This window comes from Anser brachyrhynchus (genome assembly GCF_964034855.1).
Source record: "Anser brachyrhynchus genome assembly, chromosome: 2".
Taxonomy (NCBI): domain Eukaryota; kingdom Metazoa; phylum Chordata; class Aves; order Anseriformes; family Anatidae; genus Anser; species Anser brachyrhynchus.
In genome coordinates this window covers 116,297,843-116,322,500 of record NC_137695.1, presented here as the reverse complement: position 1 = coordinate 116,322,500, position 24,658 = coordinate 116,297,843, and the positions used below count along the sequence as shown (strand labels likewise).

The following is a 24,658-nucleotide window of genomic DNA, read 5'->3' as shown; positions in this document are numbered from 1 at the left end:
CCATGCTACTGTTTCACATGCTCTGCTTTCCCCCCCTTGCTCTCTGTGTAGCTTTTTTGCCCTTTCTTAAATATGTTATCACAGTGATGCCCTGTCACAGGGCAGCCCCAGCCTCTCCTCACCAAGGCCACCCCTGCAGCCACCCACTACCAAACCCTTACCACGTAACACCTCTTTTCTTTATTTTCTTTCCCTTTCTTCTTCCTCTCTCTCTCCTTCCTCTTTCTCCCTTCTTTTCTTTCATCTTCTCTGTTCTCCTTTTCCCTTCTCTTCCTTTCTCTCCTATCTCCTCTCGCTCTTTTTTTTCTCTCACCTTCCTCTATTCTCCACCCTATAATATGCTACATCAGTAAAAGAACTATACTTTTAAATCAGAACTGTAATAATAAATCTTTTAATGAAACAATAATAACTGAGACATGAAATGAATGGAATTCTTTTCTATTCAAAATGAAGAAAGTGTAATGCTTCATACTCCTTCTCACTAACAAAACTTCAAGGAAATCTCCACAGTTTCTTTCTGTTTCCTTTATTTTCAATTAGGGCGTGACTTCTAAGAGAGACAGAATTCAGAATTTCGAAACTAAGTGTCAAATTATGGGATAATTATGGAGAAGTCTTGCATTTACTTTTAGCTTCCAAAATATTGCTTTCAACCCAAGAGAAAAAGGAAGCTATAATGTATAGAAACAACTTATCTCTATAAGTTCATACTCAATTGACCAAAAAAAAATACTTAAAAACAATTTTATAAAATCTATTTGTCCTGGTTCCAGTTAGGACAGAGTTAATGTTCCCTCATAGTAGCTGGTAGGGTGCTATGTTTTGGATTAGGATGAGAAGAGCGCTGATAACATGCTGATGTTTTAATTGTTGCAGAGCAGTGTTTACACTAAGCCAAGGACTTTTCAGCTTCTCGCTCTGTCCTGCCAGCGAGCAGGCTGGGGGTGCAGCAGGAGCTGGGAGGGGACAGACCCAGGACAGCTGACCCAAACTGGCCAAAGGGGTATTCCATACCATCTGACGTCATGCTAAACAATATATAGGGGTGGCTGGCCGGGGTGGGGGGGCCGGCTGCTTGGGGATAGGCTGGGCATCGGTCAGCGGGTGGTGAGCAATTGCATTGTGCATCACTTGTTTTCTTACACATTATTATTGTTAATACTATTACCATTATCACTATTATTATTATTATTGTTATTATTATTTTCCTGTCTTAATAAACTGTCTTTATCTCAACTCACCGGCTTCACTTTCCCGTTTCTCTCCCCCATCCCAGAGAGGGAGGGGGGAGGGTGAGCGAACGGCTGTGTGGTGTTTAGCTGCCAGCCGGGTTAAACCACAACACTATTATATCACATAAAAGAACAAATAAAAAGAAACATTCATTCCCTTTCAAAAGATTTTCCTCAATGTTCTTGTACTCAAAGAGTAATTCAGCACATGAGTATGTTTTACTCAACCACCAGAAGCAGAAAAAAAAAAACTAATATAAAGAATGCAGACAGGGAGTAATCATAAAGATTTCATCCAAAAGCAAATTATTGTTTTCTAGTAATATTTATTGCTACAAAAATATTTCTGCAAGCAAGAAAATACTATCATACTTTACATCAAAATAAATGCCACTACTATAATTTTGCTGCCTAATAAGTGTCAAGTATGTCTTTAAAATATTTTTGTTAAGAGCCTGTATCTGTATTCAAAGCCTGGAAATAAATATAGAACTGGCAATCAGTAATTTCTGTATCTTTAAAAAAACATAGCAATGCAAGATTTATTGCATTGGTTGAAATTAAAATATTTGGGTGGATATAAAAAGTTTAAGTTATATACTTGCTGTGCATAACAGAGTTTAACTTGGCAAAATAGCATAGCAAAAGGTTGGTTCTTTCCCTCTAAGCACCAAGCACATACTTTTATTTTTGTGTTTTAACTTAATCCAGCTGTTGTTGCAACTCACGCTATTAGTAGATCTCCTTATTCTTTTTTGACTTCCAACAGTTCATTAACTCTGGAACTGACAGACTTAAATTTCTATTTATCGTATAACTAAAAATTAATCTCATTTCAAAATGTCATAGAAAACACTTTAAAATTATAAAAATAGTAACCATCAAATAATTTGTGGAAGCGAAGCATTAGTAACTAAAACAAATACATACAAGTTTTAGATTAGCCATACTTGATAGGCACAGTATTCCATCTGAAAGGAAGCTTGATTCTGCTGAAGTCATTAATAAACTCCCTTGGAAAGTAGGGGCTGAGATACACATACAAAGAAAGAGTCAGAGAAATGTAATATAATGTAGCATCACAATCAAATTTTAGTCTCAATGAAAAATTGTTGTCTTCTATCAGTCATCCTGATCACTGTCTCTAAATATTTTTAATAAATAATTAAAAGCCTAATATAATATTAAAACATTTGACAGCATCAACCATGTCATCAATTCAAACTCCTACCTTTTTAGTTTTTGTACTCAGAGATTGCTTTTATTTATACTTCTTCAATAGTGAATTTAATTTGTACACCGAGTAGGTGTAAGTTCTAAGACTTTATTGGCTATGCTCAGTTTCACCCACCAAGGTGTCAGCAGCATAGAAAAAATCTTCCAGCCACAGCCTATCAGCAGATTTATTTTCTTCTGTGTTGTATGAAGAGGCTACCATAAATGAGAGAGGATCACTACTAGTAACGTTTCGCTTCCAAAAGGCAAGTTGGTGGCTTAAGGTGGCTTTTGCAAAATCTTTGCTCTGAAAATTTTGTATGTATATGTTAGCCATCTATATAGTTTTCCATTTTCAACTAAAAACAGAGAAAGTTTGAAGGTTGGGTTAGGGGTGCTGGTTTTGGGTGAAGGGGAGCGGACAGGTAATAGTGTGTGTATATATATATGTATATATATATATACATATATGTATATATATACACACACACACGTACGTATACGTGTGTATATATATATATATATATGCTGAAAGACAGCAGTCTTTTTAAATCTTCCCCTTCGTCATGTATTTTTAAAGACTTCTTCTCAAAATGTTTCTTGCTGTCCTTTACAGCCTATGTTCTTTTTGTTTGTTTGCTCGTTTTTTGTGATTGTAGAGGTCAGATACCACTTTTGACACAAATGATTCCGTATCTGATATGGCCACCTAAAGTATTTAACAATTTATAAAACAATGCTCCCAGGTGCATTGGTAACATGAGAAAAAAGAAAAGAAACAATAACAACTAACGGGGGCCATTTGCAAGAGAGAGTAATAACTGTTTACATCCCTCACTTGTTTTATTTTATTTGTGAATGGAATATAAAAGCAGGCAATTGAAAATCTTTTAGGAAAAAAGGTACAGAATCTTGATAGCAAATATTTTAAGCAATCTTATTGGAACATGTAAAAGATACAGAAAAAGATAAATATGTAAAAAGATAAACATGTAAAAGATACAGTAGCAGCTATGGATGCTTTAAGATGCTAAATAGGATGACTACTGTTAGCTATTTTTGCACACACACCCACTTTTTGTAGTAAATACTATGTGCCATCAAAAGGGCTACTACCTACCATTTATTTTTTCTCATATTACAAATATAAAAAATAAAAGAATACAATAAAATATAAGAAAACAATCAGAAAAATAAAAGAAATAGGGGAAAATATCTTTGTCCTCTCTTTTAGCTATTGAGAGCTAACAGCAAAACAGTTGTTAGGAATGTTTTGAGCTCCCTCCCATACAGTCTTTGCTATTGGAATAACAGAGCAGAGGATATATTTGAATAAAGTTCTGTGATTTACCATTTTATATGGATGTATGTATAAATGTGAATATGTATCTGTAGGTGTATTTACACACTCAAGCACATAAACAGTTTGATACATACAGCATTTAAGTTCTTCTATTTATACTTTGATTTGATATATATGTTTTGCTTCTTAGTTCTCTGTTGATACTGTAAATATTTGCCAGCTACACAACTGCTGGTTTTAGCAAGCAGCTACGATAAAACAGCCTGTCTCACTGACAAATTATATAAATTACAAGCAGAATATGGGAGATTTCCACACTCCTGAAAGAAAATCAGATCTTGCTTAAAACATACTTTTCCTTCAGGTTATACTAAGTAAATAAGCAAAAGAAGTTTAGGCACTTTTCATAATAATTCTGTTTTGAAATGAAGACCGTGTGCATCATCTAATTCCACATTAAGAGAACTATCTATGAGACTCAAAATAAAATAAAATGGAATTGCTATCAACCAACATTAGACTGGAAAAGAAATTCACATCTGTAACAAATTTTCTGAGCATTTATACCTGATCTTTGCTATCGTCCCTGGACAGTGGAATTCTGAGGTTTGTTTTGGTCTTCACTCTATAAAAACATACTCTAAAATTTTAAATGAAATACACCAGTGCATGACTAAGAGAATTAGTAAATTTTCAGCTCAAGCAGTATAAAGAAAAAAAATAAGAGAAAATAATTGTTTTCAGATATTTTTCCCTTCAGTTAAGAAATGGTTTAATTACAGGTAGACTGAACCACATACCCATAACTTAACAGAAACATAAAGACATCCACAGCAAACTGATCCAGAAAATAAATTATTACTAGAAAATGATGCTTTCATAGAAAGCCTGACAATGTTTTCTTCTTTCACATTCAAGCGAAATGCATTTAATTCAGTCTGCCAGAAATGGCTATGCTTCTGTTCTATGAAAAATATGCTAATGATGAAAATAAGTACTTGACAATTTACTGAATACTGAGCGGAAAATCTGTAATGAATTGCCTATGTTGTAGTGTTCAGTTTAGGCTCTTTTTTTTCCCAGTTGCTGTGGAATACTAGAAATAGCATAAAAAAACAGATTATACCATTTTGTGGGATGTTGTGCATGTCCCTTAGGACAGAGTGCTTAGAAATAAAGACAATAAAAGTCGGCTGTGGAATAAATGAAATTCAAAGCAATAATAAACAATAGGTATAAATACTAACTCTTCAATTCAAAAGAGAAACGCAGAAACCAAAACAGAAATGCAGAAGAAATTCAACCCCAACAAATACATCTAAATCAGCAACTAGTAAATTGAAACCTAGAATAATTCATTTTACACCTGCAAGAGAGAACAGCTACTTAGGTTACTTGGATGTGGCAAGAAAAGCTCGTAAATCCATTAAACCAGGCACGTATTCAAGTTACCAGCCAGATTTGAATGTTCACTGTAGGCTTCAAGCCTTTAACAGATTAAAAGCTTTTCTTAAGAATATTTTAACAGACAGTTCATTCAAAAGGTGACTCCTTCTACCTAGTCTCCATATCATTCTGTGTTTGAAAGTTTGATATACATGTCTGCCACTATCAGGCTTTTGTGTTGAGTCACTTTTGCCCAAATAGTTCCTAAAGGTAATATACCAGATTAGTCTTGCCTTTTCTAAGTACAAGAGAGCTGAACAAGCTTGATAGCTGGTTAGCAACTCTTACTGCATTTTGCCTCTAACTAGCACAGACTGATATTAAGCTCTCTTGCAGGTCTTGTTTCTGTCTTTTACTCAAAAATGCTAGTTTATTACCTGTGTGACAGATCTTCATTTCAGAGCCAGGATGGAAAAAGAACACATTCTGTCAAATCTCACCTTCACAACGATCTTTCAGAAAGTTTTGGCTCTGGACAACAGTAGATGCATATTGCTGGAAAGCTCTGCTATGTCCTGGTTCCTCTTAAACCAAAAGATGCTGGCAATGCAGGCCAATAAAGGTATTAAAACCAAAGAATGTATCTACCTTCCACATAGTCATGGTTCAGTTTATACAGTCACAGGCAAACTTTTGGAAAAAGGAACAGAAGAACGCTGTGTAGACTGTGGAAGATCTCAATTCTTCAGTACTTTAAAAAAAAAATCAGGCTTAACAAAGCCCTACATTATGGGAAACACACTATACTCAAACAGGAAAAAAAAACAACCAACCAACCAAAAACCTTGCACTGCTGAGGATGGATTACTGATCTAGTGAAACTTTTCTTACTTATAACTTCTGTATGTATCTGATTATTTTGAATGTGTTTATATCTCTTGGATTTCCCTATTTAGTTTCCCTTTCTGAAAAAGAGAAGGAAAATTCAATGCAGAACTACTACCTGAAAAATAGAAACATTAAAGAAAAATAGATAGTATACTTACATATTGCTAAAAGAAAAGCTACACTTTCTAGGAAAAATGTGGGAAGCCATTCTTGACACAATATATAATTTAGGATAATTTTATACATATGGTAACTCCAATTTATAATGCAGGAAATTGCTCTTTTCATCAGCCTGAACCAGATTATCACTTTGCAGTCTCTTTCAACAGCAGTCTACACTGAGATGCATGAAATCGGAAAAAGAAAACACGTTAAATTCTTACATTAAATATCAAAATATGTTGAAAAGGGAATTATTACAACTGTGCAAAAAAGCCAACACTGAATTTGTTGAGGAATTCACATTATTTAGCTTTCATAGCTGATGTCCATTTACTTCAAAATAAAATGTCCACTAATAGGAAGTGTTGTTTTTTATTGTGTAAAAAAAATAGATCTTATAAGATCATCAACCTCTGTATTGCTATCCATTATTTGTTACAGTTAAGCTGTTGGATTTACTCTTTTATTAAAAAAGGAGTATCTTTAGTATGGCTTTAACATATTACATGGATGTTTATCTCAGTAAATTAGAGTGCGATAAAGGAGAGTTGGGCATGCATTCAAAAGATGAAATATTTTTGCCATACAGACTGTTAAAAGTTGAAACACGTTTATCACATCACAAAATTTAACAACCATCATTTTTTCTGTTACAGTAAAACAGATTAACTTTAAGATGTCAGTGCTTCCACTGAATTATTAAACTTTAATATTTAAAGATCTTATGAGTCACTCTCCCTTACCAGTAAAGTGTCAAACAAACAAAAGAGCGTTATGCTAGCATAGTGCTCTTTGAGAAAATACAGGTTAGGTTTGGGAGGAAGGTGCAGAAACCTAAGTAACTGCACAAGTAAAATAGAAACAGTTTTAATAGTACCAGGGAAGCAAGTGTCTAACACAGACTGTATTCCTATTTTCCCAAGCTTTATAGACACATTCTGGAGAGCTGCTAATAGATTTAAAACAAACAAATTTATTGCAGATCTTAAAAAAAATAAAAATCAAGCAGCAGTATTTCCTATCATTTCCATAAAAGGTGGAAACGTGGTTATGATAGATGCTTTAATGCCCAGACACATAGAACTATTGTACCAGTAAATGAAAAAATGAAGTGCTGAACACTATAACACTATATGTGTAAAAATGTATATGGAAAAGTAACAACAATCTTAAATTAAAAAAAAAAAAGAGAGAGAGAATCAACTGTTCTGAAATTTCAGTTCAACTGAGCATACGGGCACCCAGTTCAACACTATGACAAATGAGGGACAAAGTACAAAAGGGGAAGCCGTATGAACTTTTCTAAACTGTTAAGTAATATATGGAAGATCCCAGACATGATAAGAATGATGGAACTGGGTTTTTATTTTCTTATAACTTCTCCTGGAACCAAACTAAAGAAGAAAGCTAGGTTGGTCCTGAGCCAGAATATAAAGTAAATACTAAAATCTGGGATGTCAACATTGTAGTCCTTTAATAATTTCAGCCACACAGAAGGGTAAAATGAATGGAGTTGGAGTCCTCATACGTGAGAAGGGAAAAGGGATGACAGCAGAATGGGGTAATAGGAGACCATGGGATTGGTGACCTAGTTTGAGAAAGAGGGAGGGGAAGATTCATGTAGCAGCAGCTCTTGGGACAAGAGACTGCACACAGATGCAAAGAGATGTTGCACCAAGGACACCAATTTAGTGGATGGGATATTGGGAGAGGAGAAGCAGAGGAACAGGATATATTCTTAGCTTTGCATTCACTTTGAAAGAAATTACTTAGCTTCTGCCTCCTCCCTCTTCTTACATATGCTCAATTAATATTCTTAACAGTAAGAACAGTATCCTCCAAAGCATTCTGAGTAATACTCAACAGATTATTATTTACACTGTGCCACTTACCATCTGAAGTATATCCAAAATTAAATCCACACCTTAATAAAACTAACAAAGGCATCTGCATTTGACTTAAGTATGATTTTTAGTCTGCCTGTAACATCTGGGGTGCACATTACTACACGGAACATGAAAAAACAAACTACCAAAGAAAACAACAATGAATCAAGTAATCTTATCAAACACGCTGAATGCAAACTGATTTTACTGGACTGTTTTATCGAACAGACTCCCTTGTCCTGTGAAAGGAAGAGGAGCAATATTAAAACAAAAAACAGCCGCAAATCATTTATAAAAATTGAAACATGGAGCAAAAATGAAGCTAATGGTGTTCAGACAAAAAAAATGCATTCAGCATAGTTAAGTATCTTATATTGAAATATGTCTTTTATAAGTATAAACAATGGAAGAAAGACCATCGCTAATAAATAAAAATGCTATCATCTGTGCAATTAGCTGATGGAATATACTTGAGATTTTGTAATTTTATATCTGTTTCATTAGCACAGAATGACAGTTTTCCAAATCAGTGCAAAGACAAGATTACCACTGTACAGACATAAGCAAGTTACCTTCATACTGTAAGGTAATCATAATGCAGCAACAGGGAGTCGGGAATTACCAGACCTATCCACAACGCTGCTTTTAAGCTTCAGTTACTACTGCAGTTGTTTTAAGGCTACATCATTATCAAAAACTGAAATTGTTATCACGGAGGGTATGACTATGCAAGTTACAGTCCCAGCTTTGGAACACAGTATGGAGAAAACCCATCAGCTTTTACCAGGTTAGACCGTACTGTGGCATAAACCATGCTGGGAGTACCTAGGCTAGAAGGAGCAAGCCTTAAGACTTTCAGCTGCTGCACTGTAGCTATCAAAACAGCCTACCAAATTGGGTGGCTTGTTGTTACACCATGAAGAAAAGTGTTTCAAAGAGGTGTCTGAAGTGAACTTATATAGAAAGACAGCTAGTACTGAAAGGTTGTTTCTTTCACTGCTCTGCAGCCAAAAGCCATATCTGTAGTTGCATAAGGATCAACCTTACAATGCTAGGCAAAAGAACGTGAACAGCTGTCCCTCTCTTTTCCCATCAAGGCTTCCTTTCAGCCCATTGCAGGGAATAACTACCTTCAAGACAAAACAACATACTCCTTCAGCTGGAAAGGCTCCCAAATAAATTCTATCAGACATACACAACCACAGAGGCCTTTCAACTGTGTGTGCTCTTCCTTTAACAATCAGAGCCTTGATACAAAAACTGTGGTTCTTTCAGTGAAATTTTAAGAGCCTTTGCTTATTTGAGGGCACTTGATTTTTTTTTCTTTCTAAGTGGAAGATAAAAACCATAACTTTTCAATAATTACAGATCACAATGACAACTTGGAATTATTTCACAAAGAAAAGAAAGAAAACTTTCTGTCTACGTGCATAGACAATAAAACAAGGAACTCAAGATAAACAACAGAAGAGAGCTGTCAGCTCATTTAGCCTATTTACAGAAACAGCAGCATTCAGAAAGGGTTTTATTTTTAAGTCAATAGCCCTAAGCATGAAGTATTCAAAGGCTTGAAGAGACACTGTCAAAAAGATCAAAGGATTCAAAGGTAAGGGTAAAATTTTCAGGAGTATGATCTCACTTCAGAGATAAAGACAAACTCTGTACAGATCATGTGTTTTATTCCATTGATGACTCTGTTCAACAGTTCAAACTGGTTTTAATTCTAGCTAACCCACTATTTTAATATTTCTGAACAAAGACTGTAAACCTAATAAGAGTATCTTGAGATTTATTAGGGTCATACTTCGTTGCTTTCCTAGGCTCAGAAGACTTAATATGTTATGATATAATTCATGATAGATATTATCAACAATGTGAAAGAGAAGCAGCACTATTGCCACTGGCAAGCATCTCTTCTTAGTCTTCTGAAAGACTACTGTCACAACAATAAATCAATAGGTAGTTTAATCTTCCATAGGAAAATAAAAAATATGCAGAGAAAATAGGAGGAGAAGTTAGGACTGATGCCGTGATTCTCATAGTTGAAATAAAGATCAAAGAAACACCAAAAGAAAGAAGTTTAAGATCCTACCAGAAAATGGACCTGGAAGAGAGAGCATTTTTTAACCTCTCCTGGGAACGCAGCACTAAAGGACGTGGCTTAGTGATGGGATTTGGTAGGTCAGGTTGATGGTTGGACTTGATGATCTTGAAGGCCTTTTCCAACCTAGATGATTCTATGAAAATTCCTTGACAAGACAGAGATCAGTTACTCCAGCTGAACAGCAAAAGTGTTATGAAATGATCCCATCTCAGGGTTCACAGTTTTGAGTTTAATGAAGGAAGAAAGTAAATTGCTAGCATAGCTGTGGGCTAAAGTTGCACTCCAAAAATTAAACATTGCTTGTCCCATTTTGAAAGTTTATTGGCTTTTAACTTGTACTGAAAATCTTTGGCTTTAATCTTTTCCAGACGTGAAGGCAGACAACAAGTCAATTTCCCAGCCTCACTAAGCAAGGGGAAAGGAAACTACAGAAAAACCAACACATAATCTATGGCTATTAGCATCATACATCTATCAGAATTTGGCTGGATATTTTCCTCTGGGACTCAAGCAATATGTATGGCTCTAGTACTGCAAACTGATCTAAAAAATTTCATAGAACAATATGGATCAAGGGGTACACTATTTCATTCCCTTCATTCAAAGCAGGATCAACCAAACCTACGTAACTTCTGACAGATACGTAACTAAATTTTCTTAGAGAGATCTACAGATCCGTCACATCCTCCTCATAGCTTATGACAGAACTCAATTATACCTATTAGAAAAAAATCTTCTTAATGTCTAATCTCAATCTTTCCTCACTACAGTTTAAAGGCCTTATGTCTTGTCCTGTCCATATCAGATGGACAGGGTAATTTATTCCCTTACTTTTTCCCCATCTTTTACATATCCAAAGACTTATTATGTCAAAACTCAACCTTCCCTTCCTTAATCCAAACACTTAATTCATACAAACTTCTGTCTTATTTTTATCTGCCTGACAATTTTAAACTGTATTCTGTTGGTCCTATCCTCCTTGAAGTGTACTACCCCACACTGAAGAGAATAGAGAGATCATTTCTTGTGGCCTACAGACAATTTCAAGAGGGGAAAAAAAACAAGGACGGTATTAGGATCTTTCTTTTTTACCATGAAACCAGGAGAATTTGAGAGAAGGAAACTTGTTTCTTTTCCCCTGTGAGAATCAGCAATTTTTTTTTAAAGCACATGGCCTACTTAAATATTGCCATTATGACTATGCAGGCATCCCTTGGGGGGGAGGGGGGGGGGCGGAACACGTCATGGGCACAAAGAAGCATCTGGCAAGTTATGATTCTTCAATTTCAATTTTAGGAAAATAAGGAAGAACACAAAATGAAGAAAATGGGCTTCAGGTAATTAAACTTGAGGCAACTCGGAGAACTGACAGGCAAAGTCTCCAGAGAAATCCCTTCCCCACCCAGAAGCCACAAACACGTTTCTGTAAGTGCACCAAGACACAGGAGACTGGCTTGCTCTTCAGTGAAGGGGGTGGCACCAAGCACTTACCCCAAAAACAGAGGAGTAGAGGAGTGCTAGTACCTTTTCTTTGCTGGCACACAATTAGAAAAACGTCTATGATTAGACACCTAGTAAAAGCAATACCAAGCACAGAAAAAAATGGATTTGATAATTAAATACGTTAGATATTCTTATATCAGCTAAGTCTATTTGAATTTACTCTAAGGTGTTTAGAGCTGACGGAATCAGTCTCAAAATTATTAAAGCTATTTTTGAAAACTTGTAAGAGAGCAGCAGTGATTCCAAAAGACTGGAAGACATGTAGTGACTAGCTTTAAAAAAATGGAAAGAGGAAGAGGCTGGGAATTAGAGACAGTAATTTAATTCTAGTTCCCCTGAAATATGGAATAAAAATTATTTGGAAAGATTTATCAGATAAGAAATTGCATAATACATAGATCTGTCAAGAATAAGTTACTTCAGATCTATGAAAAATAACCTTTCTGACACAGTACCATACCCTGTAGAGAAAGAAGGAGAGTAGGTATCATATACCACAGCTTCAGTAAGTTTCTGGACATTGTTTCTCATGGATCTTTCATAAGCAAAGGAGAGAAATATAATGCTGCAAAAGGAAACAACCTCCATTATGCAGGCAAAGATAAACTTGGAAGGGATGTATGCATGTTGAAAGACAAAACTACTTAATAAAGCAACCTTAATAAATTTGAGAAACCATATGCAGAAAAGCTGAATACAATTCATAAAGACACGGGGAATTCTAAACCTTGACAGGAATCAGTAATGGCACAAATACAGGATGGAGAATGACAAGGAAGGTTGCAGCACAGTGGAAGAGGAGCACGGAGGTTAGAGTTGCCCATACTCAGACCAGCCGTCTATACCACACTAGCAAAACAGCTAGAATCTCATGCTAGGATGCATAAACAGCAGGTTGCAAGTCCATAGAAACCTACAGTGGGGCATGGAATTGTTTTCAAAAGAACAGGGACAGTGGAGGCTGGGAAGGAAAACCCAGAGTGCTGTGCACAGAAGTTAGCTGCTGTTTGTCTTTGTAAAGAGATTCCAGTGTCCAGGACTGCTGGCTTGGCACTGTTCACTAACACCACAGGCATGAATGTACAATTAATACTTCTCACCTGCCTCCACCTCACCCCAAGAACACCATGTATTTTCTACATCCCCGAAAGGTTGGCCTTAAAAGTTTTTAATACTTCTAGGCAGCAAAAGAACTACCTGCCTGCTGGTCATTTGGCAACCAACCATCATAGCAGGAAAGGTAATAAAAAAACAAAACTGAACCATACGTCCCTCAAGATATATGAATCTAGGTAGGTATATAACCTCTCACCGTACGTTAGTAGCGTTTTATTTTAATTTCTAACTTATATCTGCTTTGGAATTTTCATCCTATTGTATTTAATGCTTTCAGTAATAAAATATAAATGTGGAACTTTATGTCTTTATTGCAAACAAGCAAAAGAAAAGGCTGAAAAGTCTGACAGTGTCTTTTAAAGATTACATGTAACAGCTACAATGAAATTGCTGAAAATCAGACATTATTCATTCAGATTTACTACCACAGCAAAAAGCTTTAGATTAATTACTGCTGCAATATATTTGAAAAATGACTAAGCCAATTAATCTCGTTCATCTATAAATGGAACAGCAGAGGCAAGAATTTTTAAAGAACTTCATTTAGGATTGCCAAGGTTCTACTGACAATGATAATAAGTATAAAGGAATTAGTAAAGTATATTAATGTAGTAACATACTGCTGGCACAACTCCAGACTTGAAAAATACACAAATCATTACAGAATAAAATGTGCTAGTGCCATTCAAGTGCTTATGACCAGGTGATTACATATCATAAAACATACAACCCTCACTCATCTTAGTTGGCTGCAGCACAGACCAAGAAAGATCATCTTCAGTAACGGCAAAGGGACCATACTGGTAGAAAGGTACTAAAAGAACCTGCAGAGCTTGATGAAGTAAATGGGCGCATTGGGATTATGTGGCAAGGGTTTGGTAGCAGAGTAGGGCTGCAGGGGTGGCCTCTGTGAGCAGAGCCCAGCAGCTGCCCCATGGCAGATCAGAGCCAGCTCCAGCCGGCTCCAAAAGGGACCCGCTGCTGCACAGAGCCAAGCCAGTGATCAAGGCTAGGTGGGCTCTGGGAGAGCAGATGTAAGAAAGGGGAAAACAAAAGGGCAAAAAAACAAACAAACAAACGCTGCACAACAGCAGCTGGGAGAAGAGTGAGAACCAGCCCTGCACACCCCAAGGTCAGTGCAGAAGGAGGGCAGGAGGTGCTCCAGGCACGCAGCAGCAGTTCCCCTGCGGCCTGTGGAGAGGCCCCTGGTGGAGCAGGCTGTCCCCCTGCAGCCCATGGGTCCCACACGGAGCAGATCTCCACGCTGCAGCCCGTGGAGGAGCCCCCGGTGGAGCAGGTGGATGTGGCCTGGAGGAGGCTGCGGCCCATGGAGAGCCCCCGCAGGAGCAGGCCCCGGGCCGGAGCTGCAGCCCGTGGAGAGGAGCCCACGCAGGAGCAGGGGGTCTGGGGGGAGCTGCCGCCCATGGGGGACCCGTGCTGGAGCAGTTTGCTCCTGGGGGATGGACCCCGTGGTATGGAGTCATGTGGGAGCAGTTCTTGAGGAGCTGCTGCCTGTGGGCAGCCCCCGCAGGCTCAGTTCGGGCAGGACGGCATCCCTTGGGAGGGACCCCACGTGGAGCAGGGGCAGAGAGTGACCGTGAAGGAGCGGAGATGAAGCGTCAGGGACTGACCGCCGCCCCCATTGCCTGTTCCCCTGTGCGAGGACATGGAAGAGGGTGGCTGGGGGGAAGGTGGTTTAGTTTGTTTTTTAGTTTCTCACTGCTCTAGCTTGTTAGTAATACGTAATAAATTATATTAATCTCCCTATGCTCAATCTGTTTTGCTCATGACCATAATTATTGAGTGATCTCTGTGTCCTTATCTCAATCCTTGAGCCCCTTCCATCGTATTTTCTCCCTCTTTCCCGTTAGGGAGGGAAGAAGGAGTGAGCAGTTGTGGTGGAGTTTGGCTGCCCAGCTGGGTAAAACAACTAAAATGTGAGACTCTGGACTTAAGGACTGTGAAAACAAAACATTTCTTAAGCACAAAGGATCAACAAATATGTGTATGAATTTAAATACCTTATCAGCTCTTAAGAGTTACGCACTCAGATGACTTTGCAAGTCTGTGCCTAACCAGTATTAAAATGTGGCAGAAACACAACTTTTAAATGAAATCAGAAATTAAATTAGAAACCAAACACCTTCAAAATCAATAAAGAATCAACATCTTTGATTTATTATTATTTTATTTTTTACAATTGCAGCATCTAGAGTTTCTAGACTAATCAATTCAGAATGACCTAGCTTAAAGCTGTATACAGTTTTTCACATAAGAAATAAAGAATGTTGAATTTTATCCTTTTTCACTTATCCAGACACTCGCTGCCACATATGGGATCCTGCGATCAGCTACACATTCACACATACCTGCACATACCATGAATAAACATCAGGCCAGAATGAATCTCAGTTTCCTTCCTGTTTGCCTGAAATCCTCAGTTTCTTAGTAACTGAAGTAATGAAAGAGAAGATCTGGTTTTGAACCTCATTAAAGGAAACTTTATCCTATTATTTATTCTGCAGCAATTAAAAAGGGTTTCTACATTTTCTATATTTAAATCACATAAAAATGCTGCCCTCACTACCTCCCTTAGGTTTTACGCACAAAATTTTATTTACATACTTTTTAGGGAAACAAGAATTTTTAAAATTACAAAGAAATGCTATTATCAGGCATGTAAGCTTCTCCCATGTGGTTGCCTCATATCACAAGATGTAAGAAGAAAGCAATCTATGCACTGCTGTGAGAAACAGTATCTTAATGAAAACAGATTTTCAAATGTGGTTGTTTGGTGTTTTTTTTCTTTTCTTTTTTTTTTTTTAATGCAAATCCTTGCAGCATAACACACGTTTGGACATTCGTTTTCAAAAGTTTTCATTTCCTTGTTTCTTTGGCCCTGCCAAATACACTTCAAGCAATTTCTTGGCAGGAACTAAAGCATTTCATATCTGTAAAACATGGCAAATTCAGCTTCATCTTGCACTCCATCTCTTTTGCACTCTTACCAAAATACAGATATTATAACCATGTCATATGGGTACCAAGAAAGCAGTGCATGGCCAAGCACTGCAAACAGTCATGCAGAGCATTTCTGTTCTTTAGGAACAACACTGAACTCAGTAAAAATATATCCCGCAGTTACTTCTGGTTCATCAGATTATGTTCAGAAGTAACGGAAATAATGTGTTACTACTGCTCCACTCAGGCTTTATGTTCCCTTTTTCTAGAATTTAGGTACCAAAATAAAGGAATATAATTAAAATAAAAGCAAATGTTTCCCTTTGAGACAGCAACACATATTAGAATTACTTATTAGAATAGAAAAAATTTATGATTTGGAAAAGAGGAAACTGCATCTTGTAGGAAACAACCACCAAACAAACAGTTTTTCCTTATTTTATTTCCTGCCCAAGTTTCCATCTGAGGGTCACTAGAAGACCTACCAAGCAGAAACAGGACGGAGCATGCTCATCTGAGTGAACCATACTTATCTGATCCCAAATATACTGGAGTCAGAAGACAACTATGATTTCCATAGCTCTGGATAACCCACCAAACCTCTAACAGCTTTAAGATTATAGCTGAAATCTACATCCAATGTACACTGCTATTTAGCAACCCAGGATCCAGGCGCTGCAACTATGCAGACTAGCTCTCAGTGCTCCAACACTGCTCTCCATCCATTCCCGACCCTTTATCAGCTCAGCCCCCACTGCTGCAGGCAACACCAGCATGTCATAACAGCAACTTAAGTGCCAGACCACAAACTTAAGTGAGAGAAAGAGTGCTTCCAACTCCACCTCACACATTCTTCACGCCCATGATGGTAGAGGCAACACAGCCACCAAGCCTGGGGCTTTCAGCAAAAACGAGCAGCAGCTCTGGGCTTTCTGACCGGATCCCACTCTCTTTGTAAAGAAAGGCTATTGGACCAGAGCTGGCCAACAGAGGCCTTTTGGAAGGCACAAAGTTACGCCAGTCACTTTCCATTTTAAAAGCCTTGAACTAATGAACAAAAAAAACCCATAAGCTGTATTTCCCACCGTGGTACTGGAAATTAATTCAGCCATTAACCAGCACACTGTGTTCTGTGAACCATTCCTAGATGGTTTTCAAAGAGACAGTAAAAATACAGAATACATAAACACTGACCTTGTTTCTTTTAACCCTTCTTTCTGAATGACTTCCAGTATTTGTTTTGCAGTCATTGGTGAGTTGGGGTACTTTTCCAATGCCTGAAAAGAAATAATAAATGGGTAAGTGTCAAGACATAGCTGTCCCATGAATTTTAAAGGTTGCGTCTTCATGCAGTCTTTATACAGTCATTTGTGAAAGGCAGGGAATGGCCGTATTGAGACTGAAATCCTTTGGCTGTTGGAAGGCCAGATACAAATCAGGAAGCTGCAGCAAGAGTAAGTTTTACTTGCTGTATCTACTATGCTGCCTGGGAAAAATTCTTAGCAGGTTCCAGGTAAGAGTTGAAATATGCAACTAATTTTATGACACAGCAACAGAATTCCTCTCAAGCAGAAAGGAAAAAAAAAAAAAAAAAGCAAGAGACAGGTAGTTGTGGTCTTCCCCCCACCCTCCTTTTTCAAAATTTTAGATAAATAGAACTATCTGAGGTCTTTTGAATATTTGACACTTAGGTTTTATTGTGACCTCAGGAACAAAGCAAAAGCTAAGAGCTTCCATTCGTAGAGTAGGAGCTACTATGAAAATTGACACAGATAGGTTTCAATTTTCAAATGCTCTTTGTTTCTAGAAACCATGAAAAATGAAGTAGTCAGAACAGTCACAGCACACGAGATGCTACATGACAGAGTGCAATATATTTTTCCAGTTCAGCTCAGTTTTCCACTCCTTTGCCTTTTCCAATCGAGCCCAAAGTAACCCACTCTTCTTTCCAGATACAACCATCTTGAACAGAATTTTCTGGTTTTCCTCTTCCTTTTAGTCCCAATCGGTTTTGAGCTGTTAAGCAAACAGCTGCTCTTGTTCATTTAAAGTGCCAGACTGACAGCCCTGGAAAATGAAACCTTTCAATCAGCAGTAAAAGGTGCAGCACAGGCAAGAGCAATGCAAGCTTCCCAGAGCATCTTGCCAACGTCATCTGAGCCAGACCTTGCATTTCTACCATGGGTAAACAAGAAATCAGTTTGGTCTCCAAACTCATCTAATCCTGAGCTTCCCTCTAGTAGTTACCACACAATGGCAATTGTGAAAGTAGCTACTACTATGTGGATACGTGCCCGCTAGGAACTAGAGACACCACCAAATCATGTCATGCCAGTCACCAAACTGTGAAGGGTGCTAACCAGGGCTGTAATTCAAACAGCTCACATAAAGCCAAAGCCTCCCCGCTCACTACCAACTGACCAGCTCAGCCTTCTCTTGCCATTTTATAATTCTGATTTGCTGCCTGCTCTCCCCTTTCTCATTGAAAACACGGTTTACCAAATCCTTTGGCTGCTTTGCTGCAGGTGAGCTTCTTATCCTTTATCTTTCAGTTCCACAAAGGAAAATGCAGAAGTGAGGGCTGCACTAGAAAGGTCTGGGAGCTGAACTGAGCTTATCTCATGTACATCAATAGGCAAGATTCAAAAGGGACCTGTCAGGAAAGGAAAACCGAAAGGTGATTTGAAAGGAGAAAGAAGAGTGGATAGGAGAGCATGACAAGGAGTAAGGACAGAAGGAACTGCACAGGGCTGGGAAAAGGGCCAGTGCACAGCAACGCATGAGAAGTGATATGAGATATTAATGACAGAACCACATAACACACTAGGAAAATGACAATGAATATAAGGACTAAGACTGGGATGAGAAGAAGCTGATGTGTGGGAAGATACGGAAATGGAAAGTTTAACCTTTGAAAAGACGACAAAGAATAGGGACAAGGTCAAATGAGAATACACTGAAACAGAGGGAAAAGAAGGGAACGGAACGGAACTGGGAACATTCCAGAGGGCAAACTGGAAAGGACAGAAGAGGAAACTACACTGTACTGGACACGGCTATGAAGGAAACTGTGTGCACTTGAAAGTGGGGTTACTCACTGTGGAGGATTCCCTGTTTCTCTTCCTGAGTACAGGCCCCTCAGCACACCTGGGCAGCTCCTCCCTGCAAGTGAGAAAATTTGGGTAGCCCTGTCCCCTTCTCTGTGACATCACATCCTATTCTGCAGAGTCAGAAAACGTGCCAGGTATTACCACGTGGGTTTGACAATGATGGGAAGGAAACAATAACACTACATAAACATCAGAAGTCCCCTTGTTCTGGACAATGGGAGAAGGGAGAGCAGTTTGTGCTGAGGAAGCTGCACTGAACTGGTTGTGGAAACAATGGCCAGACATACAGGATACGGAAGATCATCTTCACCAAACAACAATGAAACCAACAAGCAGGATGCATAACACCACTACAGAAAGCTTAATCAAACCCACAAGGCAGATTTCAAATACCACAGTATGAAGTGAACACATTCAGGGTACAATGACAAACTGAAACGCAGAGTATGTTAGACAGGCTGAATGTGCTGGAGCAAACAATTGCTCATTGTGTGGACTTATTTTACTGCTGGACATGTAGCGTGGGCTGCAGTTCATATACTCTATGAATTTAATTCTGTTCATCTAACCCTTTAAACAGAGGGCTGTTATTTAAAGAACTGTTCATACCCGAACTGAAAAGCATAAATTCTCCAATTCAGACACTACTTAATTTGAAAACCATCTTACTGTGCACTTGATTAAGTTTTCTTTATCATAATGAAGATTAATCTAGCGGAGAACCTTAGCAAGGATACCTTCTTCTGCCCTTCCCACCATCGTGTGCCCTCCCCCTGCAACTTTAGCCTAACCATTTATCAGAGGAAAAAAATAAAAATAATTACTTTGAAAAACATTTTCATGACAATCCCATTATTTTCTTCCCCCAGTTATGGAAAATAGCATCTGAGTATTATTTAAGAGTCTGTGAGCTAATGAATACACTGAACTGATAATTGCACAAGTGACTCTTGCCTCTGTATCTCACCATTAGCATTGCTAAAAGCCCACAAGCCCTTCTGCATTTCTAGACTTTTAAAAATATTAGAAATTCAAATTGAATTACTAACTGTCCCTTAAGGCAAATAAAATACTAAAATGCAGTAGCGTACTTAAGTCATAGACTCCTTGGTCAGACAAAGTAATCGCATCCTTTATCTGTTTTGAATATCTTTCTCTTTCCTCCCACTCCATCCACCAACACTCATGTCATGTACGGGTAGTGACTAATAATGCTGGAATTAAAATATGCCAAAGTACTGTCATGAAGAGTACGATTGTTTCGATGCGTTTTGTTGCGAAGGACAATGGCAGAAGAATGGTTTGCACTGACTGCAACCTCTATCACAGAGGATCAAATATGCTCTATTTATTCCTGCCATTCAACCACAGCCTCAAAAAGGGACAGCCACTAAATAACTGGGACAAATGATCTGATATCCATCAGGACAATCTGGAAGAGAACAGCAGCAGTCATTGCACTGAACACATTCTTGGTGTTCATTTAAACACTGGTTAATAGGTCAAAGAGAAGGCAACTTAGACCCGAACAAGCACAAACTGTTAGGTTTGCTTCACCTACACATATCAACCCACAACTTAAGCAATATTTAAGCATAATAACTGCACAAATACAACAAACGCGTACATTCCCAGTTCCATTTCAAATGTCTCGTCAGTTACACATAACAAGAAGAAATTCTAATTCCTTTTCTCAGCAGGGTATCTATGTTGTGTACATTTACACTACTCAAAAACCATCAGGTGCCACGCCAGGGAAAAAAGCATTTTCCGGTGAGCTGTAACAAGAGAACTCTGGAGCAGAGTCAAAACTCTCAGCTCTGCTTAAGAGAGAAATCTTGAATGCTCAGCTCATCTATGAAATCAGAACAGAGCCTCGAGATAGCGGACAGAATGATTAATCCGCACATAGAGCTGCTTGAAGCAGATCTGCTCAACCGCTTGCACTTCGGCCACTAGAGGGAACACAAAGAGAGGAACAGCATGAAGAAAGGCGAACTAGAAAGTAAGCTTTATTGCCACCCATAAACGCTGTCCTGCAAAACTGGGAAGCTTTGCCAGAGAAGCAGCCACCAGTCCTGCAGCTATGAGTTATCATGTTGGCAGAAAACAATTCTTCTAAAGGTGAACCAAGTGTGGGCAGAAACAGTGCCATGGTTCAAAAGCGGCAAGCAGATCAATCCAGTGGTCTTGATGCTGCTGGTCCAGCCACAGTACAGTAAGCTGAAACTGAGCCTTATTTTTTTTTTTTTTTTTTTTTGTAAGCTCCCTGAAAGGATCTGAAGGTCAGATAGCTGACAAAAATCAGGATCATTTTATCCCATCTGCTTGGTCAAACTGTAGGCTGAGCCACAGCTCACAAACCAGAGCAGTTCTCTTTAGAACGTTATTTAAATAATTCAGCAGAAAAAGGAACAGCACAGCTATTGCCAGCGCTCCCACTCAGCAGCTAAAATACAAGTCTGGCTGAACTGCACAACAGACAGACATTCTTTACTGTCCAAAGAGAGCAGGGTGAACAGAAGAACAGAAAAATATCTTTCCTTTTCCTAAGCAGTGAATATATGATCTTTTCTAGCCACTCATTACTAAGTTAATTGAAAGATGGAGTCCCAAACAGGGTACAAGAACAGCATCCTGGAATAAATCCAGCATTGTCTTTTCCAGCTGCTTGTGTGAGGTTAACAGGAGGACTGACTTCTATTGTGGGAAATGCCCCACTCAAATCTTTTGTATTCATTTTTGATTAACGGCTTCAGTCATTGGGGAATTATCGGCAGCCTGGTAAAAGTTCAAAGCCCTTTGTGTGAAGAAAGATGGGTAAATGGTTAGGAGAGGAGAGGGTTGGGTAGGGTAGGATAAGGGTGGGGGAAGAAAGGAATTGGATAGAAATGGATGAGAAAGAGAAAACAGCAAGACTGAGAAGAGGGAGGGTACATAATATTGAACAGCAAAGAAGGAAGAAAATAACAAGATGCACTACAAGCTATTTCAAGAGAAGTTTTCAAATAGAGGTTCATGGAGGTCTTGCTGATGGTGATTAAGACAAAGGTAAAGAGTAATTTCCAAGTACTAAAACATTAAAAGAAGCTGAAATGGGTGTAATAACTCTTCTGGTAGGCCTTTTGTCTTTAAGCTAGTACAGTTACTATAAGGAAGTTATAAAATTTGAGCGGAGGTAGATGTATTTCATCAGTGATGTCTTTCACAATATGCTCTGTACTATGAATTTGCCTTTGTAATTCATGCATCATTATAGGTAAGAAAGAAAAACAAAATCAAGCAAGGAAAGTAGCAAAGATGTAATAAGAACAAGAAAGCAACATGTGAAAACAGCTAAACTTGCTGAAATACATGAAATGTCTGATCCTCATTTAGGGGATCTGTCGGTACGGATCCACGAACACTTCAATGACTCTAACAGGATGAACCCAGCGTAAGCAGAATTCTTTCAAATATATGTATAAGGTCAGGATCAAAGACATATCCCAGTGAGCAGGATGTCAAACTTTCCACCCTAGTATGGGTTCCACTATTAGCAGAATTAGTATGAGAGTGATACTCTCATCTTTTGAGGTATTGCAATACCTGTAACCTCTGATCTCCCACCTTTCCACACCCCTACTGAAACACCTTTACTCCCTTCTCTTTACCACATTACACTCCTACAGTACATTCCTACATCCTCTACATCCTGATACATTAACATGTTAATATAGAAGCTGTTCATTGCTGTGGGTTCCCCAAAACCAACCACAGGCACCCAGGCATTGCCTAGGTAGCCAAAATGTGTGTGCGCCAAGTAGCTAGCTAGCAGCACCCTGTAGTTCCTAGGTGCTGACAGGACAAACTGCATTGTGAACCTCCCATGGCTCATAGAAGATATTCTCTGCCTATTTAGTTTAGAAAATTAGTGTAGAAGTTTCAGTCTCTGTATCAATGCAGTCAGCTGAAAAACATGGGTCAAAGCTGCTTACAGTTATGAATCATTATTCCAGGGAAGAGACCAGGAGCAAAAAACAGCTCTGCCACCCAACAAAATCACTCCAATCTCCACTACCTCAGTGATCAAACAGGCCACGATCCTGAAATGCCTCTAATTCCAGCAGGGATCAAAATTCCCCTTTGGCTCTTACCCCTGTACAAAATGAAGAGAGGCCATGTTTAGGTGACTGGGACTAACAGAGCAGAATGGATGCGAGTGCCCTGCCAGCTGCCTTTATGCTACAGATAAGAGAGGGAAGAACTACCACCAGTGTGAACATGCTCAGCACTACTCAGGGAACAAGACAGAAATACTAAGAACCACTGAACCCCAAACCATATTCACTTCATATATGCTGTTTTCTCTGTTGAAAGCTGATACAGATTTTTTTTTCTGACACTGAAAAAACACTGCTGCATAACCAATGTTGCAGCATAGCAAAATCAAAAACAATATGAAGAGTAAAACTCCCATAAAAATCAATAGAGAGAACGAGTATGTGCTTGTTTTAAAAGCTTTCATCGCTTAACTTCCTCAGGCAAATGTAATGTGTAAGGGTTACTTTTAATGTGAGAAATAAAATTCCTACTGGCTACTCTCTGAACGTACCAGATATAACAAGAGGCGACAGTTATGCCGGTTTTGTTGCCATTGCTTTATTACCAGAGCTTATCTTGTTTGACAGTGTCCTAAAGATACAGACCTAAGATTTCCAGAAGGTGAAAAAAAATAGAAAAAAAGAGATGAGAAAAATAAAAATAAGAAATCTAGAATCTTAGCACAATAAAATATTTTAACTGTGTACTCTAGCTAAATATTCTTACATATGACTTTTGACCATTTTAAGTATTTTATCCAGGTAAAAATCACCTACTAGATGGATAAGATAAGTTTCATTCTGCAACTGACATTGACTCCATTGATGCACCATGTATACACTTAACCAACCAAGAGGCACTCCTCTTCATGTTTCCAAAATATGGCTAATGACAACAAACATATAAATAAGACAGTTAAAACTATACTTCCATTTTAATTCTGTAAGAAAGGTGGCATGAAACTACCTCACAAAACTTGCAGCATATTTTGATGCTTAGGTGAAAAGCCAATGGAAGTGCCAGTTGATCCTTTTAACCTCACAGAGCACGCCCATAAACTTCAAAACTCACTTGTTTGCTCTGTTCCTCACTCACAGGATGATACACAGCATTGCTCCCTTTGGATTAAAAAGTAAGAAGAGATGCAGAAAATTACTAACAATCTTAGTAATTTTATTCCAGAAAAAAAAGACCAGAACGTGTCCAACGCATGGACAACGTGGAAGGAATTTCCGAGATGTGTGCAGCAAATGATAAAACAAACAAAAAAAATCTTTTGCAATTACAGAATTACAGCCACAACAAAAAGCCACTTTCAGTTTCCTGAGCCCACCTGTACTGGAAGCAAAATGGAACACTCCATGAAAATCTCCATGAAAGAAAAAATGATGAAAGCTCTGCTGGGTCTTTTTTGCTTTGTTTTTAAGAGGAGAGCTATTTGTTCTTGTCAGAATTGGCAATTTAAAACAGTAGTCTTATCAGCCCTTGTGTGTTATGTACTTTTTCCCCCAAAGTTGCACAATGATTTCACACGAGTTTTCATTAGTCTGCATCATGACATCATTGCATGCAGAATTCAGTTCACTGGCACAATGCAGATCTACTGCTTAAGTTGCTCTGAGAGCAGATATGATAAGTCATATTTTTGAACTAAAGAAATACAGCTTTCTTAGAGAATGTGTAAAGAGAGAATTCTTTTGTTAGCT

At 38.3% G+C, this 24,658-nt stretch overlaps 1 protein-coding gene across 14 annotated transcripts in view; it reads right to left on the bottom strand.

Moving 5' to 3' along the window:
* Positions 1–24,658, bottom strand: part of ASXL3 (ASXL transcriptional regulator 3) — a 132,782-nt gene that overhangs the window by 90,406 nt on the left and 17,718 nt on the right. For 7 of the 14 annotated variants that reach the window (XM_080581145.1, XM_080581159.1, XM_080581153.1 and 4 more), the window contains 2 exons: positions 18,858–18,921; positions 16,954–17,036 (listed from right to left, as the gene is read on the bottom strand). In XM_080581145.1, the coding sequence (XP_080437271.1) occupies positions 16,954–17,036; positions 18,858–18,921 (147 nt within the window). Of the gene's footprint in view, positions 1–16,953; positions 17,037–18,258; positions 18,413–18,857; positions 18,922–24,658 lie in introns of those variants that run through there. The other 7 variants (XM_080581150.1, XM_080581156.1, XM_080581148.1 and 4 more) reach the window with 2 other exon arrangements.